This window comes from Momordica charantia (genome assembly GCF_013281855.1).
Source record: "Momordica charantia cultivar OHB3-1 chromosome 7 unlocalized genomic scaffold, Mcharantia_2.0 BLBB01000007.1, whole genome shotgun sequence".
Lineage (NCBI taxonomy): Eukaryota > Viridiplantae > Streptophyta > Magnoliopsida > Cucurbitales > Cucurbitaceae > Momordica > Momordica charantia.
The window spans coordinates 16,503,528-16,524,823 of record NW_028275165.1 but is presented as its reverse complement, the minus strand read 5'-3'; the positions used below and the strand labels follow the sequence as shown (position 1 = coordinate 16,524,823).

The following is a 21,296-nucleotide window of genomic DNA, read 5'->3' as shown; positions in this document are numbered from 1 at the left end:
CTCTCAGTATGATACATTTGCTTGGGATGCGTGATAATTTTTTAAAACATGCTAGAGAGATTACTTTGTTAGATTTAACCAAATCTATGGGCCAAATCGATATTTTCAAAATTAGGAGGACCAAATAGAAATCCAACCAAAAACAAAAATTTTAATTTAATTTAAACTATTTTTTATTGTTTATTTAAAAAAAAAAATATTTACAGTTTGAGAGAGAGAGAGAAAAAATTCTTCATCTTCTTCTCCTTCTTTTTCTCCTTCTCCTTCAGCTTGGCTTCTGTCAGAGTTCAGTCTTCTCCATGAGAATGAAATTTCCAGTCTCATAAAATACCCTCCATTCCTTCACCATTTACAGAATCATGCCATCTCTCGCCGCCCCTCCGCCGCTAACCGCCGGCGACCACCACCACCTCCACCGGCCAAGCCGTCTTTTTGTCATCTTGGCCGCATCCTTGACCGGATCGCTCTTCATTCTCCTCATAACCATTTTCCTTATCTACCGGAAACTTTCTCGCAACCGGACCGCCCCCTCCGAAACCCACCAAGAAAACCCCCACCGCCGATTCTCCTACTCCCTCATCCGCCGCGCCACGGCGTCGTTTTCCCCCTCCAACCGCCTTGGCCACGGCGGCTTCGGCTCCGTCTACAAGGCCCTCCTCCCCTCCGGCCTCTCCGTCGCCGTCAAAATCATGGACTCCCCTGGCTCCCTCCAGGGCGAGCGCGAGTTCCACAATGAGCTCTCAATCGCCGCCCTCCTCCGGAACCCTAACATCGTCTCCCTCCTCGGCCACTCCTCCGACCGCCGCCGCCGTCGATTGATTTTGGTCTACGAGCTTATGCCCAATCGGAGTTTACAGGATGCCCTGTTCGACCGGAAATGCCCTGAGCTCATGCCCTGGCGAAAGAGGTTCGAAATTTCCATTAATGTCGCTTCTGCTTTACAGTATCTTCACCATTTCTGTAACCCCCCTGTGATCCACGGCGATATTAAGCCCAGTAACATTCTGCTCGATTCCGATTTCTCCGCTAAAATTGGGGATTTCGGCCTCGCGAGGCTCAAATCGGAAGAGGAAGATCGCGGCGGAGACGACGGTGGCAGAGTCGTCGGCGATAACGGGTCGATTTTGGAGGAAACAGAGAGCGTATTGACTTCTGGGTTTGAGGAGAACAATGCCGCCGTGGATCGGCTGCCGGATAGCTGCGTGGTGACGGTTCTGGATTCGCCGTTGTCGGAGGGGAATTTCGATAGGATTAGTGTTGAGAGTGGGAAGGAGAGGAAGAAGGGTGGGTCCGGGAGGGATTGGTGGTGGAAACAGGAATCCGCCATTGATGTTTCTGAATCTGGGAGAGTTAAGGATTATGTGATGGAATGGATTGGAAATGAGATAAAAAAAGAGAGACCCAAAAGCGAATGGGTTGAATCTGAAAGCTGCATTGCTTCTTCAAGTGGGAACGTGAAGCAGAAGAAGCAGAAGAGGAGATTGGAATGGTGGGCCTCCCTAGATGAAGGTAGAATGAGGAAGAAAGAGAAGAACAGGAAGAAGCCAACGGAGTGGTGGAAGGAGGAGTTCTGTGAGGAACTTGCAAAGAAGAAGAAGGAGCTCAGTTCCAGTAGTTGCAGAGAGTTATGGTGGCAGAGGGATGAAGATTCGGTAATAGAGAGGAAGAAGAAGAAGAAGAAGAAGAAGAAGAAGAACATCAATAAGAACAGTAGAGGAAGTATTGATCGGTGGTTGGATGGATTGAGTGGTGATCTTAGAAATGGAAGAAGAAACAGCCTAGATGGAGTAACCAGTGACATCCCCAAGAGTGGTGGCATCAGCAGCACCCCTAGTATGAGAGGAACTGTTTGTTATATCGCCCCCGAGTACGGCGGAGGCGGGCAAATATCTGAGAAATGTGATGTCTACAGCTTTGGTGTGCTATTATTAGTTCTAGTGTCGGGGCGGCGACCATTGCAGGTAATGGCATCGCCAATGTCGGAGTTCGAGAGGGCGAACTTGATCTCGTGGGCTCGACAACTCGCCCGCAATGGGAAGCTCTTGGATCTTGTTGATCCATCCATTCATTCCTTGGATAAGGAACAGGCATTCCTTTGTATCACGATTGCATTGCTGTGTTTGCAGAGATCACCATCCAAACGCCCCACAATGAAGGAGATTGTGGCCGTTTTTTCAGGCGAGGCCGAGCCACCGCATCTTCCATTCGAGTTTTCCCCATCGCCCCCGTCAAACTTCCTTTTCAAGTCTCAGAGGAAGGCCACAAGGTGAGTCAAAACTAGATGTTTTTTCACCATTTTTGATTCAAAGTATAAACTCTTGAAATGATCAGAAGAGACCGTAACAATGTAGCCTACACTGTTACATTTCGAATCTACATCGGGCATATTGTAGCGGTTTCCTTCAATAATTTCAAAAGCAAATGGCGTTGGTTATTCCCTTTTTCTCCTTTCCCATGATTATGGTTGATGGCGATGATTTTTTCAAAAAGCTCCCCACAACCACAAGTGGGTTAAAGTGAAGAATATGATATAAGCACAAAGGCGAAAGCTTTTCCTTAGCCTACAAACTTCTTCACACTGTCCTCACCCTCAAATCATGCCATCACTGACTATTCTTTACTTTAAAAGTTGACATTTTTTTGCCCTTTTTCTCTCTGTGCTTATAAACTAGCATGAGTTTCAGTACAGCCTTTTCAGCAAGAAAGTGAAAGTGAAAGTGGTGGGGAAGGTCCATTGGGTCTACCAAATGTGTAAAAATTCTGACCCATTGAATCATATGCTTCTGGGTTCTGTAGGGTACCCTCTGGATTGTGGGGGTGCCCCCACATCAAGGGAGAACCTTTGAGAAGAATTTTTATTAGATGCATTTAACTGTACGAGAGTGATGATGTTATTTATTTGAGATGGATATTAATAAGTCCATGACCTTATAGTAAATGTGTCATCAAAATCACTATTGGTTTGGAGCTGATCAAAACTCTATAATGTTACATTAGTTGATTTGTACTCGTATTTAATCCCATTTACTAACTATGCTTACATGAGCTTTTAAGATATCTTTTGGAATCTCTTGGTTATATTGGCTTAGAGGTCCCAGGTTCGAATCTTTCGGTAAACTTAACATAAAAAACGAACCTTGGGGCGAGGGTGGGTGTGGGTGCTTCTGGGTACAGTAGAGCAAAGCTCCGACTCCCATTTATTAAAAAAAAAAAAGTTTAAGTATATGAATTTGTCCATTATAGGTCTATAAACTTTTAAATTTGTGTCTAATAGACCTCTTAATTTAAACTTAAAAGTTCAACCACGAAACTTTTATATCATTTTTTTCTTTTTGACAAGCAATGTTATAGGATCGTTATTTAAAACTCTCATTAAAATGTTAGAGATTCGAACTTTTAATCTTTTAATTGGGATATATGTCTTATTTGAGTTATGTTGGAGATTTACGTCTCAAAAATTGAGAGAGAGAAAGAGGGGTAGATTTGTAATTGCAGCAAAAAGTAGATGGTAGGGTTGCGGTGAAGCAGGCCAATAAATAGCTTTTATTTATGGTTATAATTTAAAAGCCTGAGTTAGTTCCATCTTCAGCTCATTAAATGTCCCCAAGATTCCATGTCTTTTATATTTCAATTTTCAACCATATAAAAACACCTCTACAGGTTTCTTCATTAATACCTTTTATCAACCAAAACAAATTCTAAGTTGAGAATAAGCTTTTTGTTAACCAATTTTATAATGCCCATGCCCAAAGATTCAGAATCCAAATTCGATACCTGATGACCTTGAATGGATGTAGCATCGGTTATTAGTGGATGGTAATTATTCCAAAAAAGACTATTAATTCTACAACAAAATCGTTCATGCCCAACAATGCAAGAGAAGCCATCAATAAGATACTGAAAGTCTCCGTCCATTTCATCGAAATAAACAAGACGTATTCTATCATAACTTGTTCCCGCCAAGAAAAAAGCACAACATCAATAAATCAATGAGAGATTATTTGTAAAATAGCTCCATTGAATCTCGGTCTCATTTATAGAACCAATTCCTATAATTATGAAATCCATATAAGAGATGGAGGAATAAGCTATTCTTTTTTTTTTAATTTGCATTGACATTTTTAACCAATTTTTTAGGATGTAATTGAGAATTTTGAGTAAAATTGAAAATTTTGTAAGATCAACAACCTACAAATTAGTTACAATTTGTTACATTTAGCCTAAAAAATTGCAAACAACTACTACTTAGCGGCAAGACCTAATTTTCTTTCTTCTTTTTAATTATCTGAAAATTCCCATTAAATTTACGAATAATAAAATCCAATAAATAATTAAGATAATTAAAAAGAAAAAAGAAAAATCAAATAATAAATTCCTTAACTAGACTCAAAACCGCGGCCGCTCGGCGATCGTCAACGAGGTCAACGTTGTGGAATCCCATGTCATCGAACCACGCCATCACCTGGGCCCCACCCGCGGTCAACATTTTGACGAATTCCTGCTGCCGGTCAACCATCGGGTCGCCGCCGAACCCGATCACCAGGCACCGTCCCAGCAGTCCGATCGTCTCCTTGTGCGGGCCCCCCACCATCGGATTGCAGTACCGGTGGTCCTGATCCGTCCCCTTCGGCAGCGCCAGGTCCCACATCAGGTCCAGCACCGGCAACGGCAGCAGCTGGTCCGTCGCGAATCGGAGCTCCGACTCCGTCCTCTGAACCCCGCCGAACATCGGCTGGTTCATCACGATCCCGGCGATCTTCATCGGCTCCAGTTTCAGATCCGGCAGCTTCAGTCCGGCGAAGAAGACGACGTTGCCGCCGCAGCCGACGCCGTAGAGGTAACACCGGGAGAAATCGCCGTAGTCCCTAATCCACTTCTCCCCTCCGGATTCCACCATCTGGGTCTTCACCCACCGCAGCGCCTCTGCCGCGTCGTCGTACTGCGCCGGGAGACGGCTCTCCGGGGCGAGGCGGTAGTTGACGGAGACGGTGATCGCCGGGAGCTCGCTGGTGATGTCGGCGCAGTTGCGGTGGATGGCGGCGTCGGCGGCGGTGAGGAGGACCCACCCGCCGTGGTGAAAGTAAATCACGATCGGAAGTCTGGCGACGACACCGTCGTTGGCCGGAATCGTGGTTGGTCGGAAAATGCGGAGCCAGGTGTTGGCGGCGGCGTTGAGGGGGACGTCTTTAGAGGCAACTGGGTCGCCGGCGGCCGGGTCCGGGGTGGCGGAGACGGTGGGGAGCTGGCGGAGGCGGGAGAGGGAGCCGTCGGGGTTGAGGGAAATGTTGAGGTGGTGAAACGGGTTGAATTTGGACATGGTGTGGGAGCGCCGCATGGTGGAGTTGAAGGAAAAACAATGGAGGAATTTTGGTGGAGGCGGCCATGGATGAGGGTGAAAAGCTTGGAGGGGAAAGAAGTTGAAAATTAGGTTTAAGGGAGCACAAGAAACGGAAATGGAAGGGAGGATTTTTGGCCATTGAAATTTAAGCTTATTTGGTTGGTTTTGTTTTGTTTTGTTATGCTTTGTGTGGTGTGAAAGCCTCCATTATTAGCAAGTTTATATGAATATATCTTCGATTAAATTAGTGTAATTTTTATACCAAAGTTTTACTATTGTGTCAAATAGGTATACTTAGAACTTTAAAGTATAAGTTCTCGAACTTTGAGTGAGGTTACTAATAGGTGCTTAAAGTATAAGTTCTCGAACTTTGAGTGAGGTTACTAATAGGTGCTTAGACTAAGTTCGTAAGATTTTAATATTGTGAATTTTAAAGTGTCTAATAAGTTATTGAATTTTCAATGTTATGTTTAGTAGGTACTTAAACTTTTAAAAATGTCTAATTAATCGTAAGCTTTCAATGTTGTGTCTAATAAGTACTCATTTATAAAATTTCAATGTTGTGTCCTAATAAATATATGTATTTTAAAGTCTTTATTAATAATTTTCGAACTTTTAATATTGTGTCTAATAAGTATCTGGTTGGTCTCTAACTTTCAATTTTATAGTTCTATGATCTATTCGATATATTTTAAAAAAAAAAAACAAGCTCATTTACTTTTCAATTTTGCATCTAATACGGGTATCAATATAAAATGGAGAGAAACCTTCCTGCTCTGATACCATCTTAAAGATGAATAAACCACCACTAGAAAAATTTAATTCATTTATTGGATATCTAACATGAACTTTAGAAAAGTGTCTAACAAGTTCCCTTCGAACATTAGAAATTATACTATTAAAATTTCTTATAAATTTTGGAGAGGAATGAGATCCTTTATCCCTTAGGTGGCCCAATTATTCCCAACGTTTTTGCTAGATTACAAAAGTATCACATTACGTAAGTTTATATAGACCGATTTTAACATTGACCAACATAAAAAGGTATAATTGAACAATATAAAAACATGAAATGACTAACAAAAGCTCTTCAAACAATAATAACTAAATTGAAAAAAATTTAAAATATTAGAGATTAGAATATAAACGTGGACATCTTAATATAACCTTAACTCAACGGTAATTGACGCACTTTTTTCTGATCAATAAGTCATGAGTTAAAATCTTCGATCCTACTTATTTTCCTGAAAAGAAGGGAAAATAAGGGTCATGACATTATAAGTTTTTTTAATAGGTAACTTTGATTCTCTTGTTGCCTATAACCGATCAATTATTCAAATGAATCTGAATAGTTCAAACTTTCAAATCACCTTTGCTAGATAATTGAACCAATTTTTATAGAAGTATGAAATATTTAGGTGGAATTGACTTAAATTATTTGAATCATTTATTTATGAATAAAAATTAAAAGTATGCAAACAAAAAAATAGATGCTTTTGAAAATACATAAAGTAAAAAGTATTTAAACATTTTGTTTTTTTTTAATTAAAAATTTGAATTGCTCAATTGATATTAACTTCTCGAAAATATTTTGTCACAGTTAGGGCAGTTAAACCGACTCTCATATGAGCACCCATTAGTTAATTCATGTAGACTAGAGCTAGTTTTGATTCTGCAATATTTTCTTCATTAATTACTTCGGATTCTTTCATTTTCATGTAGATCATTTCCTTCGTGGACGTTCACCTACTCCTCCAAATACGGATACACCTCTATGAACTTTTGTAATATCGTTGAACTCAAACTAATTCCGAAAGATCTCTGAATCAACTCAACTGGGTAAAATATCAGTTAATTATTAGATTGTAAAAAAATGTTTTGAACTTTTTGTTACAATATATATTATTTATTTGAACTAATTAAACGAACTCAAACAAAAATAGAATCCAATCTAATAAATTTTCTAAATTTAAATTGAGTTGACCAAATTTTCTAAATCGTCAGATTCTTTGCATACCCCAAAATTTCACTCGCTTTTCTTTTGTGGTTTGAATTCACATATTAATATTCCATCATTTTTCAGAAGTAGTTTGTTTATTTTATAAAATTAAATTGCATTATAATTTTTAAGATTCTTTTTTTCAGACATAAAACCTTTTAATTTTTGATATATGGTAAATTTGTTATTGATTCTATAAACTAAAGGTACAAGATGATATCTAATCGTCTTATTCAAATCTCAATTTGGTCCTCAATTTTTAAAAATTTTCAATTTTACTTTTTATATTTACAAAATACAAAATATTTAGGTCAAGATTGGTGTTTTTTAATAAAGAATTCTCTATTTTTACATTTCTTAATTGTAAACCATTCAAATAGGGCGAGGACAACAATTAGGACCTAAGTATTTTCATTAAAAAAAATTAAAATTAGGTTCTTCTATAAAATATTGGTTAAAAAATAGTTGTCTATCAAAAATATCATTTCAAGTGGCATGATATGTTATGTAATGATAATTTACGAAATAACCTTATAAAAATTTTCTAACACATCAGAACTAAATCAAGAAAAATAGTTGTTTATTAGCGATAGTGCATGTTGTCCTGTGAGATTAGTCAAGATATGCGTAACTGACTCGGACAATTACGAAAATTAAAAAAAAACAAAAAAAAAACTAGTGGTAGTGGAAAAGGAGGAGTGGGAAAGAGATTTAGAAAGTTTTGAAAGGAAAATGAGAAAAAAAATTAGAAACCCTAAATCCAAAACTTGGCCCTTGTTCTTCTTTCTCGTTGAGTGTTGTCTTTGGTTTGCCCGCCATTTTTGGCATTACCAGTTGAGCTTGCGACCGCCATGTTCCTGATCAGGCTTCAGCCAATCGCTCCTCTTTTCGACGCAATCTGCTCTCTCACTCGAATCGCTACACGGGCCGACGTCAAATTCTCGCCCACCAAGTTCTGCATAATTGTCTCCCAAATTTCCCCTCCCTTCATCGCGGCGCTGCAAATGTCGCCTGAATTCTTCACCTCCTTTGCCGTGGATGGGAATCACACTTCCAGAATTTGCCTCGACTCCTTGCACTCTATTTTGATGGATGGCAGGCTCTATCCTGCAATGACCTTCCATCTTCTCGAAAATCAGAATCGCCTGCTCCTTCGATTCGAGAATTCAAGTGAGTATCATGCCCAATATTTTGAATGATTATTCTTATTGAATTGTTGGGTTGATTCTTTTTTGTGTTCTGGGAATTCGAGTTTGAATTCCTTGTCTGCTCTGTTTCTCTGTCTTCACAATGAGTGAATCTTGATTGTAGTTTAAGGGTTTTTCGTTGTTTCTTGGGGGATGTGTGTTTTTGATACTCAGAAGTCAAGTTTGTTTAATGCATTTTATACTCTGTTTCGAATTAATGAATCTTGATTCTAATTGAAGAATATTTCGTCATTTCTTCAGATTGATTCGTTCGTATATTCTGAGAATGTCTTTATGAACATGTTTGATACTGATTTTTGTGGCTTTCATTTTGTTCTCAATATATCAGAATCTTGTTTCTTTTTTTGGTTTCATCAACACTAGGTTATTACTTAGTTGCTGTGAACAGAGCACCATTGTTGTCTTCAATCGAGAAGCCCTTGTTTGTTTCTTCAGGCATCGAAAATCTAAAATGACATTTCTTTCACTTTTGTCTTTCTGGGTTGGGATTTTTTCAAATTCTTTCGGTTAACTTATAAGGTTTCAAATTCTAATAGATACTTAATATTTCAATTGTATGTAGGCATTTAAAGAAAAATCATAGACTTTTTTACCTACGAGATTGAAAATTTTAGAGACTATTAGATACTTTTAACTAAAGTTAAGGACCTATTAAACACGAAATTGTTTGACAAATTTTAAGTTTAGGGACCTATTAGATGCATGTAATCTAACCAAATCCACTGCTCTGTAATTTTGATTGATTCTTTCATATATTCTGAGAATTTCTTTATGAACATGTATGATACTAAATTTCTGCAGCTTTTGTTTCTTTTTGTTTCAAGAACACAGTTTGTTATTCGTTTGCTGTAAACAGAGCACCATTGATGGATGGAATCAATAAGAACAAATCGCTTTAGGATACCTTAATCTTGCTTGCTTTAGAACTTTCATTCTGATACTTCTAGGGAATCTGCCTCGAGGGCGTCGTGAATTGGATTTGTCTCCTTCAGAAGAGGAGGACGTAGGCGAAATTGACTATGGAAATTGTGTTTCAATTGGCTCAGATGAATTCAGAAGCATTGTAACAAAGCTATCTGCATACTTCAATCATAGAAGTAATGCAACTCTTTCTTTTTTCCCTCTTTCACATTTACTTGAAAGAAAGTGATGCATATGTTCTCAAAAACTTGTCATCTGTTGCAGTTTGTGCTACTTTAACGGATTCTCAAGTCAAGTTCTCTGTTGCAAACGAGGAGATTATTCTCACCAAAGAGGTATTATTCATTAAGCAAATTTCTAGCTTTGAAAGTAGTGTTCTTCGTCTACTTGTATACTTCAAAAAACTCGTCGTTTATGAATCATTGACAAACATTCTATTTTAAAATGGAAGTGATATGATTATAGCCATGTTCAAAATCACTCTCAAACATGCTCTGAAAAATCATGTTTATCGTAAAAGAGTTGTCGGGTAATGTTGTGCAGGGAGGACAATGCTTAATCATAGCTCCTGAAAGAGGAGTCGAAACTAAATTCGAATTCACTCTTCATCCCACCTCATTTTTCTATGATTTAGCAGATAAGCCAGGAGGGGTATGGTTATGCAAGTCCACTGATTCTCGTAATATAATCTGTATCCCTTTTGGATTGAATATTCACCACTTGATGTATTTTCCTCAAGTGTGACATGTTTTCAACAATTTTGATATTGATTCTTATTCTTTTTTCTCTAGATATTCAAAAGCCTCGAGATTAAAAGTCGAAATATACATATTAATCCTAGTTAGGATTGATGTTCGGTAGGTTAGAAGTATTATAATAGGTTCTTGAACTTTCAATGTTGTGTCGGTAGGCTCTTAAACTTTTAAAAATATCTGGTCAGGAACTATCAATATTGTGTCCAGTAGTTTTCTAACTCGTTAGATATATTTTAAAAGCCATAGACTGCTATTAGACACGAAATTGATAGCTCATGGACTACCAATTTTGTGTTTAATATGTTACTTACTTTTCAATTTTGTGCTTAACATGTTTTTAAATTTTTAAACATGTCCAATAGGTTAAAAGACCTATTGCCCTTTTCCAATATAAAAATCGAACTTTAGGGATCTACTAAATATATATATATTTTTTAAGTTTAGGACCTACTATTAGACACTTTAAAATTTAGGACCTGTTTGGTTGTCAATTAACATTCTGTTTCTCTAATTCCGTCTTGGCATATTTGTTTTTTAAAATTATTTTCAGATTATGTAATTCAAGGAGTGGAATTGTGATCTTTTCAAATTTCAAAATGCGTAACTATATTAAAGAAATATAAAAATTTGGATAAATATATTATTTCATGTTATAAACCCATTTTATTTTTATTAAAATTAAAACATGTAAAATATAAAAATTATACAAAATTTATAACATAAATGTTAAAAAATTAATTAATATTATTTTAGATTGAACTAAATATTTAATTAGTAACATTTTTTCAACGTTATCCTTGCATTATAACATTTTTTCTATTATACTCTCTTAATTGGTGAATCTTAAAATGAGTTAATTCTAAACTTTATGAGATGAGTCTATAGGAATTAAGCACTTATCTCGGACCAAAAAATCGTGAGTTCAAATCTCCACCCCTATATATATATATATTACTAAAAAAAAACTTTTGATTTTGTAGCATGATGTTTGAAAGTTTTTGAGTTTGTAAATTTGACATGTTTAAACGGTTAATGATCGAGTTCAAATCTAATCCGTAAATCGAACGTCTCTTTAATATTTTTAGGCTAAATACATAAAATGCTCCAGAATCTTTCTAAGATAATTTTCAATTTTGTCCATTCATCGTTTGAAATTCTAAATTTTAACCTTAAGAGGTGAAAAGTTCTAAATTACATCATTCGACAAAACTTTGATATATCATTAAATTACTGTCTTATTAATACATGTAGACATAATATTCGAATTCTACTTGACATTTGATATCCAACAACTCGCAAAAAAATTGATCAATTTCTCTATATTACAATTAAGTTGTAGTTATTGAGTTTAAAATATTTTTTCACGTTTATGTTAATATTATAGTTTTCAAACTTTAATAAATTAAAAAATATTAGATTAAATTATAACAATTCTATAGTTGGAGAGTTTGATTATTCAAGAATGGACAACAATTTCGTTTTGTAAGTTAGTTGGGGGAGGGGTGATTAATCAAGTTCTTCCTGTTCAGGGTGATTTCAGCAATTTTCCTTTAATTAGCTATTATTTACTAAAATCAATTAAGTGGTTAAATTATAATTCACTATTCATAAATAAAATGACAATAAAATTGAATAATATTTATAAAAAGTATATTAATCTGTGTTGTTGTTGCGATTTTATTTTAATTAATCATTATAATTTAATGTCAAATAAATGGTTGAAACAAAAAAATTATTACCATCTGTTCGACGATAAATTCAAAGAAGAGAAACTCGAATTAATGAACTTGTATTTGTATTTATGTATGTAGTGTTACAATCTCTAATTAATTCTCTCATATGTGAACTTTAATTCGATAGCTCGTGAGCGTGTCTAATTGTAGATTACTCTAAATGCTATGCTTCTGGATCTCTCCGAACCCCGACATAAGTTTGATCCAATTAGTTGATTTCATCAGATAAGTGACACAATTTGATTCATCAATTTAAAACTAATTTAGGACACGTGTAATTTTACGATAGAATAATCACGTGACATTTACTAATTGACCAAAATTTTGTCATTCAACGCCATATGCTGCTAAAACAGTAATAAAACAAATTAAAATTTATTATCAACCAAATAATTGTTAGTAATCGAAAAGTAACTCTATTTAATTTTTGGTTTTAATACAAATAGTTCTTCCTTTCAAAATTGTTTTTCATTATTAAAAAAAAAAAGATAAAATACGAGCCTATTTTACGATAATTAAGCATTATTTAATTTATTTATCTGTCTAGATAATACTTTTATAGCTGCACTTATACCGGAAAGTAGAGGAGCATGTCTTTTAAGTCAAAACGTGTCCCAATAAAAATTTAACAGTCATTTCTCTTTATTAAAAATTATTCTAGTATACAATTTAGTTAATTCATTTTTAATTGACTAAGAATATAAAAATTATCATGTATGCCTCATTTTTATTCAAAACCTCTATTTTAATTCTATCCGCTCTTTGTTTTTCTATTTTCAGCATTTATTCATTTTAGTTTCTATATTTTCAAAACGTCTATTTTAATATGACATTTCACTGTAGTCATAAATTTTTAATAAATAATTTCCATTGTGTATAAAATTTATGTTAAAATTTTATAAACAAGGACCAGGCCAAAATGAACGTTTTTTTTTTAGTATGAGGATTAAAATGAAGAAAAGTCAAAAGTACATAGATCAAAATAGCATTTAAACTTAAATTAACAATATAAATTTCTTTTTTGTCATTCCTATTTCTCTTACGTAAGACTTAATTTTACCTTGTTAATCTAAGCCTAGCTCATCAAGTTAAAACACATGTATTCGATTAAGAGGTCGTGAATTCGAATCCCTACTCCTAATATTGGAAAAAAAAAATTTAATTTTTCATTGAAAATAAAAAAGAGACATAAAGAAAGAAAAAAAGACCTAATTTCGAGAGAGTATAAATGCACAAGAGCATACCAGAAGAGAAAAGGAAAGCAAAATCTGATCTGAATTTGAGTATTCGATGATTTATGTTATGATATTTCCCTCCATTGTGCGGATTCCTCTTAGCTTCCTGCTTTTGAAGTTTCCTCTTTTATATAAACAAAGCTTCTTCTTCTTCTTCGGCTTCACCCACTCTTCTCTCTTCTCTCTTCCAAATCCCCATCACTGACCTCCGCTGACCCGCCGTCAATGGCCGGCGACGCTGGAGGCGACGGTCAACACTCTCCCCTTCCGCCCCCATCCAACGGCGGCGAGTTTCTCCTCTCCCTCCTCCAACGACCCCCAAATCGCCAATCGCATCTCAACCACCCTCATCCCCTCCCTCCTCCGTCTCTTGATCCTGCCGTTGCGGCGGTGGGTCCGTCCCTGAGCTCCCTCCCGCCGCCCTGGCCTGCCAATGGCTCCGATCTTCTATACCCTATTCCTCTTTCTCCTTGGTCCAACTCCCACCAGTCTCTATCTACTCCCGCCGCTCCTAGTTTCGTGGGTTTTCAACACTTTCGGCAGAACCCTTTTCCTCTTCCCCGGAATCAGTTTGGGGGAACCCAATTCCCGGCGACCCAGAGTTCGGGTGATCGAATTGAGGGGATTCTTGGGGGTGGGGATGATTTTAAGAGGCTAGGGTTTCCTGCAAACCATGAGAGAGCGAATGGGGCTGTGCTTAACTTTTCGCAGCATAATCAACTGGAGAATAAGCTTCAGTTTGGCTCTTTTTCACCTAGTCAATTTCCGAGGGTTTTGGTGAATGGGAATAGCTCTGCGCAGGATTTGAACCGCGAAGTGGGGTTTAGCGAGACAATCGCTAATGGGTTGAATAGAAATCAGGGATTGGATTCTCATGGCAATTCGAATTTCAAATCATATGGGAGTTCTAATTCGAATGCCAATGTTCATTCCTTTCGCCGTGGAGAGTATGATTCCCCAGAGCAAAATAGAGGACGTGTGTTGGATGAAAACTACAATTTCCGCCCTCCGGCAAAGGTGACAGAGCCACCGGGATTTCTGAGCACGGGAAAGGGGGGAGGGCACTGGGATTCCGGGAACATTAGAAGGAGAGATTTAGAGCGTGGATTGAGTAGAGAGAAAGCTCGTTCAAGTCAATATGGGGAGGGGTCTCACAGGCATAGGAGTGATCTTCAATCAGCATTGGATACTGAAGAAAGTGTTTTGAATTTGCACGCTGAGATTGTTGAAGGCAGGGCCCGAGACAGCCATCCGGGGCGGGGTTTGATGGGGAAGGAAGTCGATTCAAGGAACATTAATGACAACCAGGAACATGACAGTATCAGTGAACAGCTGGTTGGTTCCTTGTTGCTTGAGGACGAACCTGATGAGAAAATTGATGCCAAGTATATTCGTCGTGAGAAGGTTGAATCTTTCTCTCTTCATTTATCTTGTATTTTTGGACAATGGCTTTTGTTGTATGAAAACATTGGTATTAAAATATCTCACGTGTGAATCGATAAGATACTAAAACTGAAGTTTATTGATAGAAAAAGGCATGCAACTTATCATCTTAACATTGAGATTGTATGCCTCTTGAAACAAGAGACCTTACTATTTTTCTAGCTGATTGTACTTACGATCTCTTTAAATATTCATTTGAATACCATATCAACTTGCGAGAAGATTTACTATGTAATGTTTGTATGAAGGCGCTATTAATATTAAAGCAAGAAATGATCACATTGGAGACAAAATTTATTTTGAAACTTCCTATGCAGGATAGCAGGGGGAATCAAGTACTTACGCAAAGGGATAGGATCTATAGAAGACATATAAGATGCCGTGGCGACATAGATATGATGACAGTTCCTCTTATTGCGATTTATGAATCCCTGATACCACCTGAGGGAGAAAAAGAAAAACAGAGGCAATTGATAACCTCATTAGAGAAATTGGTGGTTAAAGAATGGCCTCGTGCACGCCTCTGTCTTTTTGGATCATGTGCAAACTCCTTTGGCGTTTCGAATAGTGATATAGACGTGTGTCTTGTGCTTAGGGATGCTGATATTGACAAGTCTGAGATCATACTGAAGTTGGCAGATATTCTGCAGTCAGCTAATCTGCAGAATGTGCAGGTATTTAGATTATTTACCATTCAGAATCTTTTACTTGGTTGAAGTTGTAGCATCTTAGTAATGATGTCAGGTCAATTTATGATTGTGTGTTATATTTTTAGTTGCACGACTTCATATGAGCTTGCATTCTGTCCTCCGAACCGTGTGTGTATTTGTTTTTTTAGGTGAGGAAAAAGGATAGTATGCTTGTAAGATAATAATTAAACGGAGACATAATGGTCTGATTCAACCTCAAGCAACATTCAAGCATGCACAAAAAAAAAAAAAAAACCTTTAAATTCCTATTATTTTACATGTCCTTGTATTTTCTTTCATGTTGGTTTTTTATCCAAAAAAGAAATTTCTATTATTTGACGTCGAGTTGGCTATGGTTCTAGGCCCTGACGCGTGCAAGGGTTCCTATTATAAAGCTTAAGGATCCGGTGACGGGAATATGCTGTGACATATGCATAAACAATGTTTTGGCTGTTGTAAATACAAAACTTCTCCGGGATTATGCACAGATAGATATGAGATTACCACAGTTGGCTTTTATTGTGAAGCATTGGGCAAAGTCAAGAGGAGTAAATGAAACGTACCAGGGAACCCTTTCTAGCTATGCGTAAGTTGACAAACTTTATGGAATTCTGCTACATTATGATCCATGTTAAATTAATTACTCTTATGAAGCTATCAGGATTAGAGATTAATGATCGGTATGACAAGGATATAAACAATTTATTACTTTTGATTTTCAAAAGTTGTGGACACTTCCAAGTTGTCAAGTGTTCAGAATTTCGCATGTTATCTTGATGGGAATATGCTAATATGCCTATTATCAATTCAGGTATGTTTTGATGTGCATCCATTTCTTACAAAATCGAGAGCCTCCTATCCTACCATGTTTACAGGTTCGTATTCAAATCTGTTAATTTATGCTCATGGTCTAGACTTGCATTTTAAATCCTTCTTTTTTTTCTTTTATCACCTTCCTTTCTCATGGGTGGTCGATCTACAATCTACATATAGTTATTTTGTAGCAATAAACTTTTTAGATATCTGTTAAAATTGGCCATCTAGCTTTATGATTTAGGGAGAAAAGAGGCAAGGAACTAGAAAGATGAAAATAAAACATGAGTTAGCATCCTATTTATGTCAGAAGTAGTACAATTCTTAACATATAGTGGCCGAATTTCATGTTTGGTGCTTATTGCACTCACTAAATAAAAAAGAGCTCTCATGAATGTTACTTTGCAAAATGGTATTCTGTTTTTGCCTTTCGAAAGTGTTTTTAAGAACTATGATCAGATGAGTGATGAATATTTGTTAAGGATAATCTTATTGTGTGGGTTGAAATCAATGTTCATAAACCCATCAATTTGAAGCTACGAGCAACTTGAATAAAAGGTCATCTTTGAAAACATTCTAAAAGAAAATAAGAAAAAGCAGTTATCCAAATATGTTCTTAGACTTTTTTGTTCAACAAAAGAAAGCTGTTTTGGATCAATTTCAATAAACAAGCCCTAAGCTGTTGATGTGTACCATAGGAGCTTCTTTTGTTTTCTATTTCAGTTATTTGTTATTTGTTTTAACAATTGTTGCTCAGTTGTTCAATTAACTCTATTCTACTGTCCAAGAGTCTTATATATGTTTTGTTGTTCTGCTTAAGGGGGCTATATTCTTGATAATAGATTTGGCTGATGTTATTGGCAGTTTAGCTCTTGTATATGTCCAATGAAGGTGTCACATTTGATGTTTGGCTTCATATAAGCTTATGCTTGATTTTCATTTAGTGATTCATATATCGTTTTTTTCTTCCTTCTGGATCAGGAAATGAAGGTTACTTTTCATGAAACTGTTGATAATATTGAGTGTGCTTACTTTGATCAAGTTGAAAGGCTAAAAACTTTTGGATCTGAGAACAAGGAAAGTATTGCTCAACTCGTCTGGAGATTCTTCCATTATTGGGCATATTGTCATGATTATGCGAATGCGGTCATATCAATTCGTACTGGAAGCATTATTAGGTAAGATATATGATATAATATTTGTTTATATGATTATATGGATGAACTTTTAAAATCAATGAAACTCTTGTTACCCTTGAGGATACCGAGGATAGTCTTTTTGTTCCGGGTTTTACATAATGCTGGACTATATTATAGAGGTTGACGTGCATGATTCTTTCAACATCTTTTAAGCGAAAAAGAGAGGTGCAGTTGTTGCAGTATTCTTAAATAGCTTGAGTTTGGGGCCTATTGCAAACTGCTTATCAGGAAACTCGTAAGATTCTCATATTTTTGTTAGACAATCACCAAACTTAAACCTACGACCTTGAAGTTCCCGAACTTTTATCAGGTGATTCTTAGTTTTGCGCTTCTGAAAATATGATGCTGGGAGTAAGAGATAGATATGGGCACAGTATTTTACCCCCATTCGTTTCACTCGTAAGAGGAAGAGTACACAGAGACGAGAGTGTTAGTTAGGTGAAGGAAAACGTTAATAAGAGAGTTAGTGGAGAGGAAACGAGTTCAAACTAGTTTCTGTTGTGCAGCCAGAGCTTTGCCAGGTAGAAAAATCTTCTTATGCCTGTAGAATATGGAGTTTTCGTCAAATCGTAATTTTGTTAGTTGCTGTGATTTGGTTGAACTAACCACCATGAATTGGATTAGTTTTTTTCTTTTTTTATAAGAAACAAAGTATTCATTGATCTATCAAAAGAGGAGACAACTTAAGGGCAGAGGGTTGAAAAGACCATCCCCAAAAGCTAAACAATGGCAGCCTTCCAATTCCTATCTATCATTTGTAGGCTATAATTACGAAATTAGCCTACAAAAGAATTTTTTGTGGTATAAGGACCACCAAGAAGCAACATGCTGTACACTAATACGAAACATCTCCTCGATAGGTATCTTGTTTTCAAAAAGCCTCCTATTCCTTTTCTTCCAAATCAACCACAGTGTCGCCCTCACCGCACAATTCCACAAAACGTAGGTAATTCCACAGAACGTAGGCTTTGCCTTTGAGCAAGGCTCCCCCAAAATTTTCTAAGAAATAAGTCATCTATTCTCCTAGGGAGACAAAGCTGAAGATCCAGCTCTGACTGAACAAATGCCCAAACCTTAGTAACAAAAGAACTGTGAAGAAAAAGGTGGTCTATTGTTTCCGCTGCGTTGTTACAAAGCCCACATACCGAAGGAGAAAGAGACCAGAACGGAGATCTTCTTTGTAGCCTCTCTGCCGTGTTTAAACTTATATGGAAAACAGATCAAAGAAGAATTAACTTCTATGGAAAACAGATCAAAGAAGAATTTCACCTTCTTAGGGACCATAAAATTCCATACGTAGGAGGTCACGGGAGCTTTCAGTTTTTGTGAGGGTTTAATCAACAGAGAGAATGCTGACTGATTTTGTCGAGAAAAGCCCACTGCTGTCCCCTTTCCACCATGAATTGGATTAGTGGGCAATTACAATGGAAAAATAAAGGGTTTAGAAAAAATGAGTTCAAACTATGATAACCACCTAATTAGAATTTAATATCCTACGAGTTTTCTTGGCAACTAAATATAGTAGGATTAGGCGGGCTTCCTGTGAGATTATTTAAGATGCAAGTATGGTGACCCAAATACTAATAGATATAACAAAAAATGTGACTTAAATTAGGCGACTTAAATTTTCGTTCTTCCGAAATTTCCTGATCTATGTTGTATTGAGACTTTCCAGTTTAGTAACAGTTTATTCTCCAACTCCATGGGGGGATTCATTATTTTGAAAGTTGAGAGTACTCGGGAGGCGTGTTCTATAGCTAGGTTTAATTCTTCTCTTTAGGTGGCTATGACCATATCAAGGTGTTTTCTAGTTATGCTTCGTATGTTATACTCGAACAACTCTCTTTCTAATCTCATAGTTCTCTTTTTTTCCCTTATTTTTGCATTATCCTCCGTTTGTATTTCCTCATTCATATTAAGGAAAGATTGATTTCTTTATTCTCAATACGGTCATGCCTAAGATATTATTATAATTTCATTGTTTTTTGTCTTTCTTTTATATGATAAATGTGCTAGAAATTTTATCCCCTTTGACAACAGAATTACAGTGAATATCATAACCCAAACTTGTCAACTCAATGTGCAGCAAGAGAGCAAAAGATTGGACTAGGAGGATCGGCAACGATCGTCATCTGATATGCATAGAGGATCCATTTGAGACATCGCACGACCTCGGTCGAGTGGTCGATAAGTATAGTATCAAAGTTTTGAGAGAAGAGTTTGAACGTGCTGCTGAAATTCTACAGTTCGATCCAAACCCTTGCGAGAGGCTCTTCGAACCCTTTGCCCCGTGTTAATTACTCTTTTATTATGGGAGTTATTTAAAATGCAATTATTATGTTCATAGCTGATCAGGGTTGTAAATTGCTTGCTATTTTGTTGGCTTTTTCTTATTTATGTTTGAAGTGCGTTAGGGGTTTTGTAAAAAGATCTTTGCTGGTCTGTATATCATCTAGAATTTTGGGTTTTTCCAATTTCCAGTTCATAATCTTTCTGCCATTGGAATTTTTTTGTAGAATTCTCTGCAACTGCGAATGTAATGTTAGAAAATTGTTCTTAGTTAATAACTAGAGATGTCTCATCACTCATCACCCGTAATATATGCAAGTATTGGTCAAGGAGAAGAGGTTCTTCAAATTGGTTTCCTTGCTAATTTTTATTAAAAAATAATTGTTGTTTCATATTTTTATTAAAAATTTGTAGAGAACAATAATTAGAAATACAAATATGTTTCTATTGTTTATTAATTCATTTAAATAGTGGAAATGAATATAGTTCATTTCTTTTCCTACAAAGTAGACTTTTTTTTTTCCCTTAAATTAAAACTGTCTCCCAACAGCATCTTTATAATTTATTTAATAGAAAGTGATTGAAATTCCTTAAGCGCGATAAAAAGTGTTTTCTTTTTCCAAAAATTTATGTTTATTGCTTAAATTAGAAAATGTGAATAAGCTGAAGACAATAGATTTCATTTATTTCACTTAGACGGGAAAAAAAAAAGAAAAAAAAGCCATTGTCGTAACAACGTGACTCTCCATAGTACATGTTATCTACCACATGGTTGTGTCTAAAAATCATCATGTCGATTGAGACATTCTAATTTATATATTTAAATTTTTTCTCAATTCAAATTGACATGGAACTATATGCTTGCATCTCCAATAAGGGATACTCCCGACCTCGTTGAGATCTATTTTTTTGGACTGCAAACAAGCTTATTTGACGATTAGACTTTACAAACTAAACAACTAGTCCCATAAGTTAATCGTACTTTTATAATTGATGCATTGAAAATCTTGTTCAATACATTAAATCGTTTTTTTTTCCTTCTAAAAAAAGAAAGATAACAAAATGATATAGTTGTATAAATGGGATCAATTTTCTTTAGAGTTTATAGACTCATATGCCCAAAGGGGCATATCCATTGATAAGAGTTAAGAGGACTTCTTTAGTAGACTTTTGGTGTCCCTATGGATAAGAAGAGGGAGAAAATGAAAAGGGCCACAGAAGAGTTAAAAAAACCATGAACCCATCACTTCAAAATATTGTTCCTTTCGGGATTCGACTCTCCAACTAAACTCTCCAATTTTTTAGTTGAAAATATATATTTTATCTAGCTGAGCTACATTCAAGTTGATAATTTTAAACGACTATACCTAAGAGTTTAAGTTATTTAATTTTAAAGGAAAATTGAGTTTTTCTTTTTTATTTTTTTTTTGTTAATTTACGTAAGGATATGTTTGGAAGTGATGTTTCACCATGATTTATAAGTGATTTTGGAAAAATCTAATATCACTCTTAAGTGATTTGTGATCAATAAGTGATTTTTATAAAAAATATATATATAATAATAATAATAAAATAAAAATAATAGGAAATTAGTTTTTAAAATGGTTATTATTTATTCAAAATTTCAAAATTGTCTTTTTATTTCGATTTATTTTCACCTTAAAATTTCGAAAA

General features: G+C 35.9%; 4 protein-coding genes across 5 annotated transcripts; 3 read left to right on the top strand and 1 right to left on the bottom strand.

Annotated features, from left to right (window-relative positions):
* Window positions 1-204: 204 nt before the first annotated feature.
* LOC111020883 (Protein kinase superfamily protein) lies at window positions 205-3,023 on the top strand. 2 transcript variants are annotated; one of them, XM_088126831.1, is made up of 2 exons: window positions 205-2,266; window positions 2,673-3,023. In XM_088126831.1, exons 1-2 carry the CDS (start codon window positions 360-362, stop codon window positions 2,707-2,709), a joined length of 1,944 nt encoding a protein of 647 aa, XP_087982957.1. In that variant the 5' UTR covers window positions 205-359; the 3' UTR covers window positions 2,710-3,023. The 2 variants fall into 2 exon arrangements, with proteins under 2 accessions (XP_087982957.1, XP_022153370.2); XM_022297678.2 differs by having other exon boundaries at window positions 205-3,023.
* Window positions 3,024-4,245: 1,222 nt separating this feature from the next.
* On the bottom strand, window positions 4,246-5,499 carry LOC148210455 (putative carboxylesterase 9). Its single transcript, XM_088126376.1, has one exon. The coding sequence runs from the start codon at window positions 5,333-5,335 to the stop codon at window positions 4,361-4,363; it is 975 nt and encodes a 324-aa protein (XP_087982502.1). The 5' UTR covers window positions 5,336-5,499; the 3' UTR covers window positions 4,246-4,360.
* Window positions 5,500-8,049: 2,550 nt separating this feature from the next.
* LOC111014988 (uncharacterized) lies at window positions 8,050-10,258 on the top strand. Its single transcript, XM_022289878.2, has 4 exons — window positions 8,050-8,507; window positions 9,493-9,642; window positions 9,731-9,801; window positions 10,010-10,258. The coding sequence occupies exons 1-4, from the start codon at window positions 8,189-8,191 to the stop codon at window positions 10,208-10,210; spliced, it is 741 nt and encodes a 246-aa protein (XP_022145570.1). The 5' UTR covers window positions 8,050-8,188; the 3' UTR covers window positions 10,211-10,258.
* Window positions 10,259-13,205: 2,947 nt separating this feature from the next.
* LOC111020889 (Nucleotidyltransferase family protein) lies at window positions 13,206-19,832 on the top strand. Its single transcript, XM_022297691.2, has 6 exons — window positions 13,206-14,593; window positions 14,950-15,306; window positions 15,684-15,907; window positions 16,133-16,196; window positions 17,116-17,312; window positions 19,420-19,832. Exons 1-6 carry the CDS (start codon window positions 13,415-13,417, stop codon window positions 19,628-19,630), a joined length of 2,232 nt encoding a protein of 743 aa, XP_022153383.2. The 5' UTR covers window positions 13,206-13,414; the 3' UTR covers window positions 19,631-19,832.
* Window positions 19,833-21,296: the final 1,464 nt, after the last annotated feature.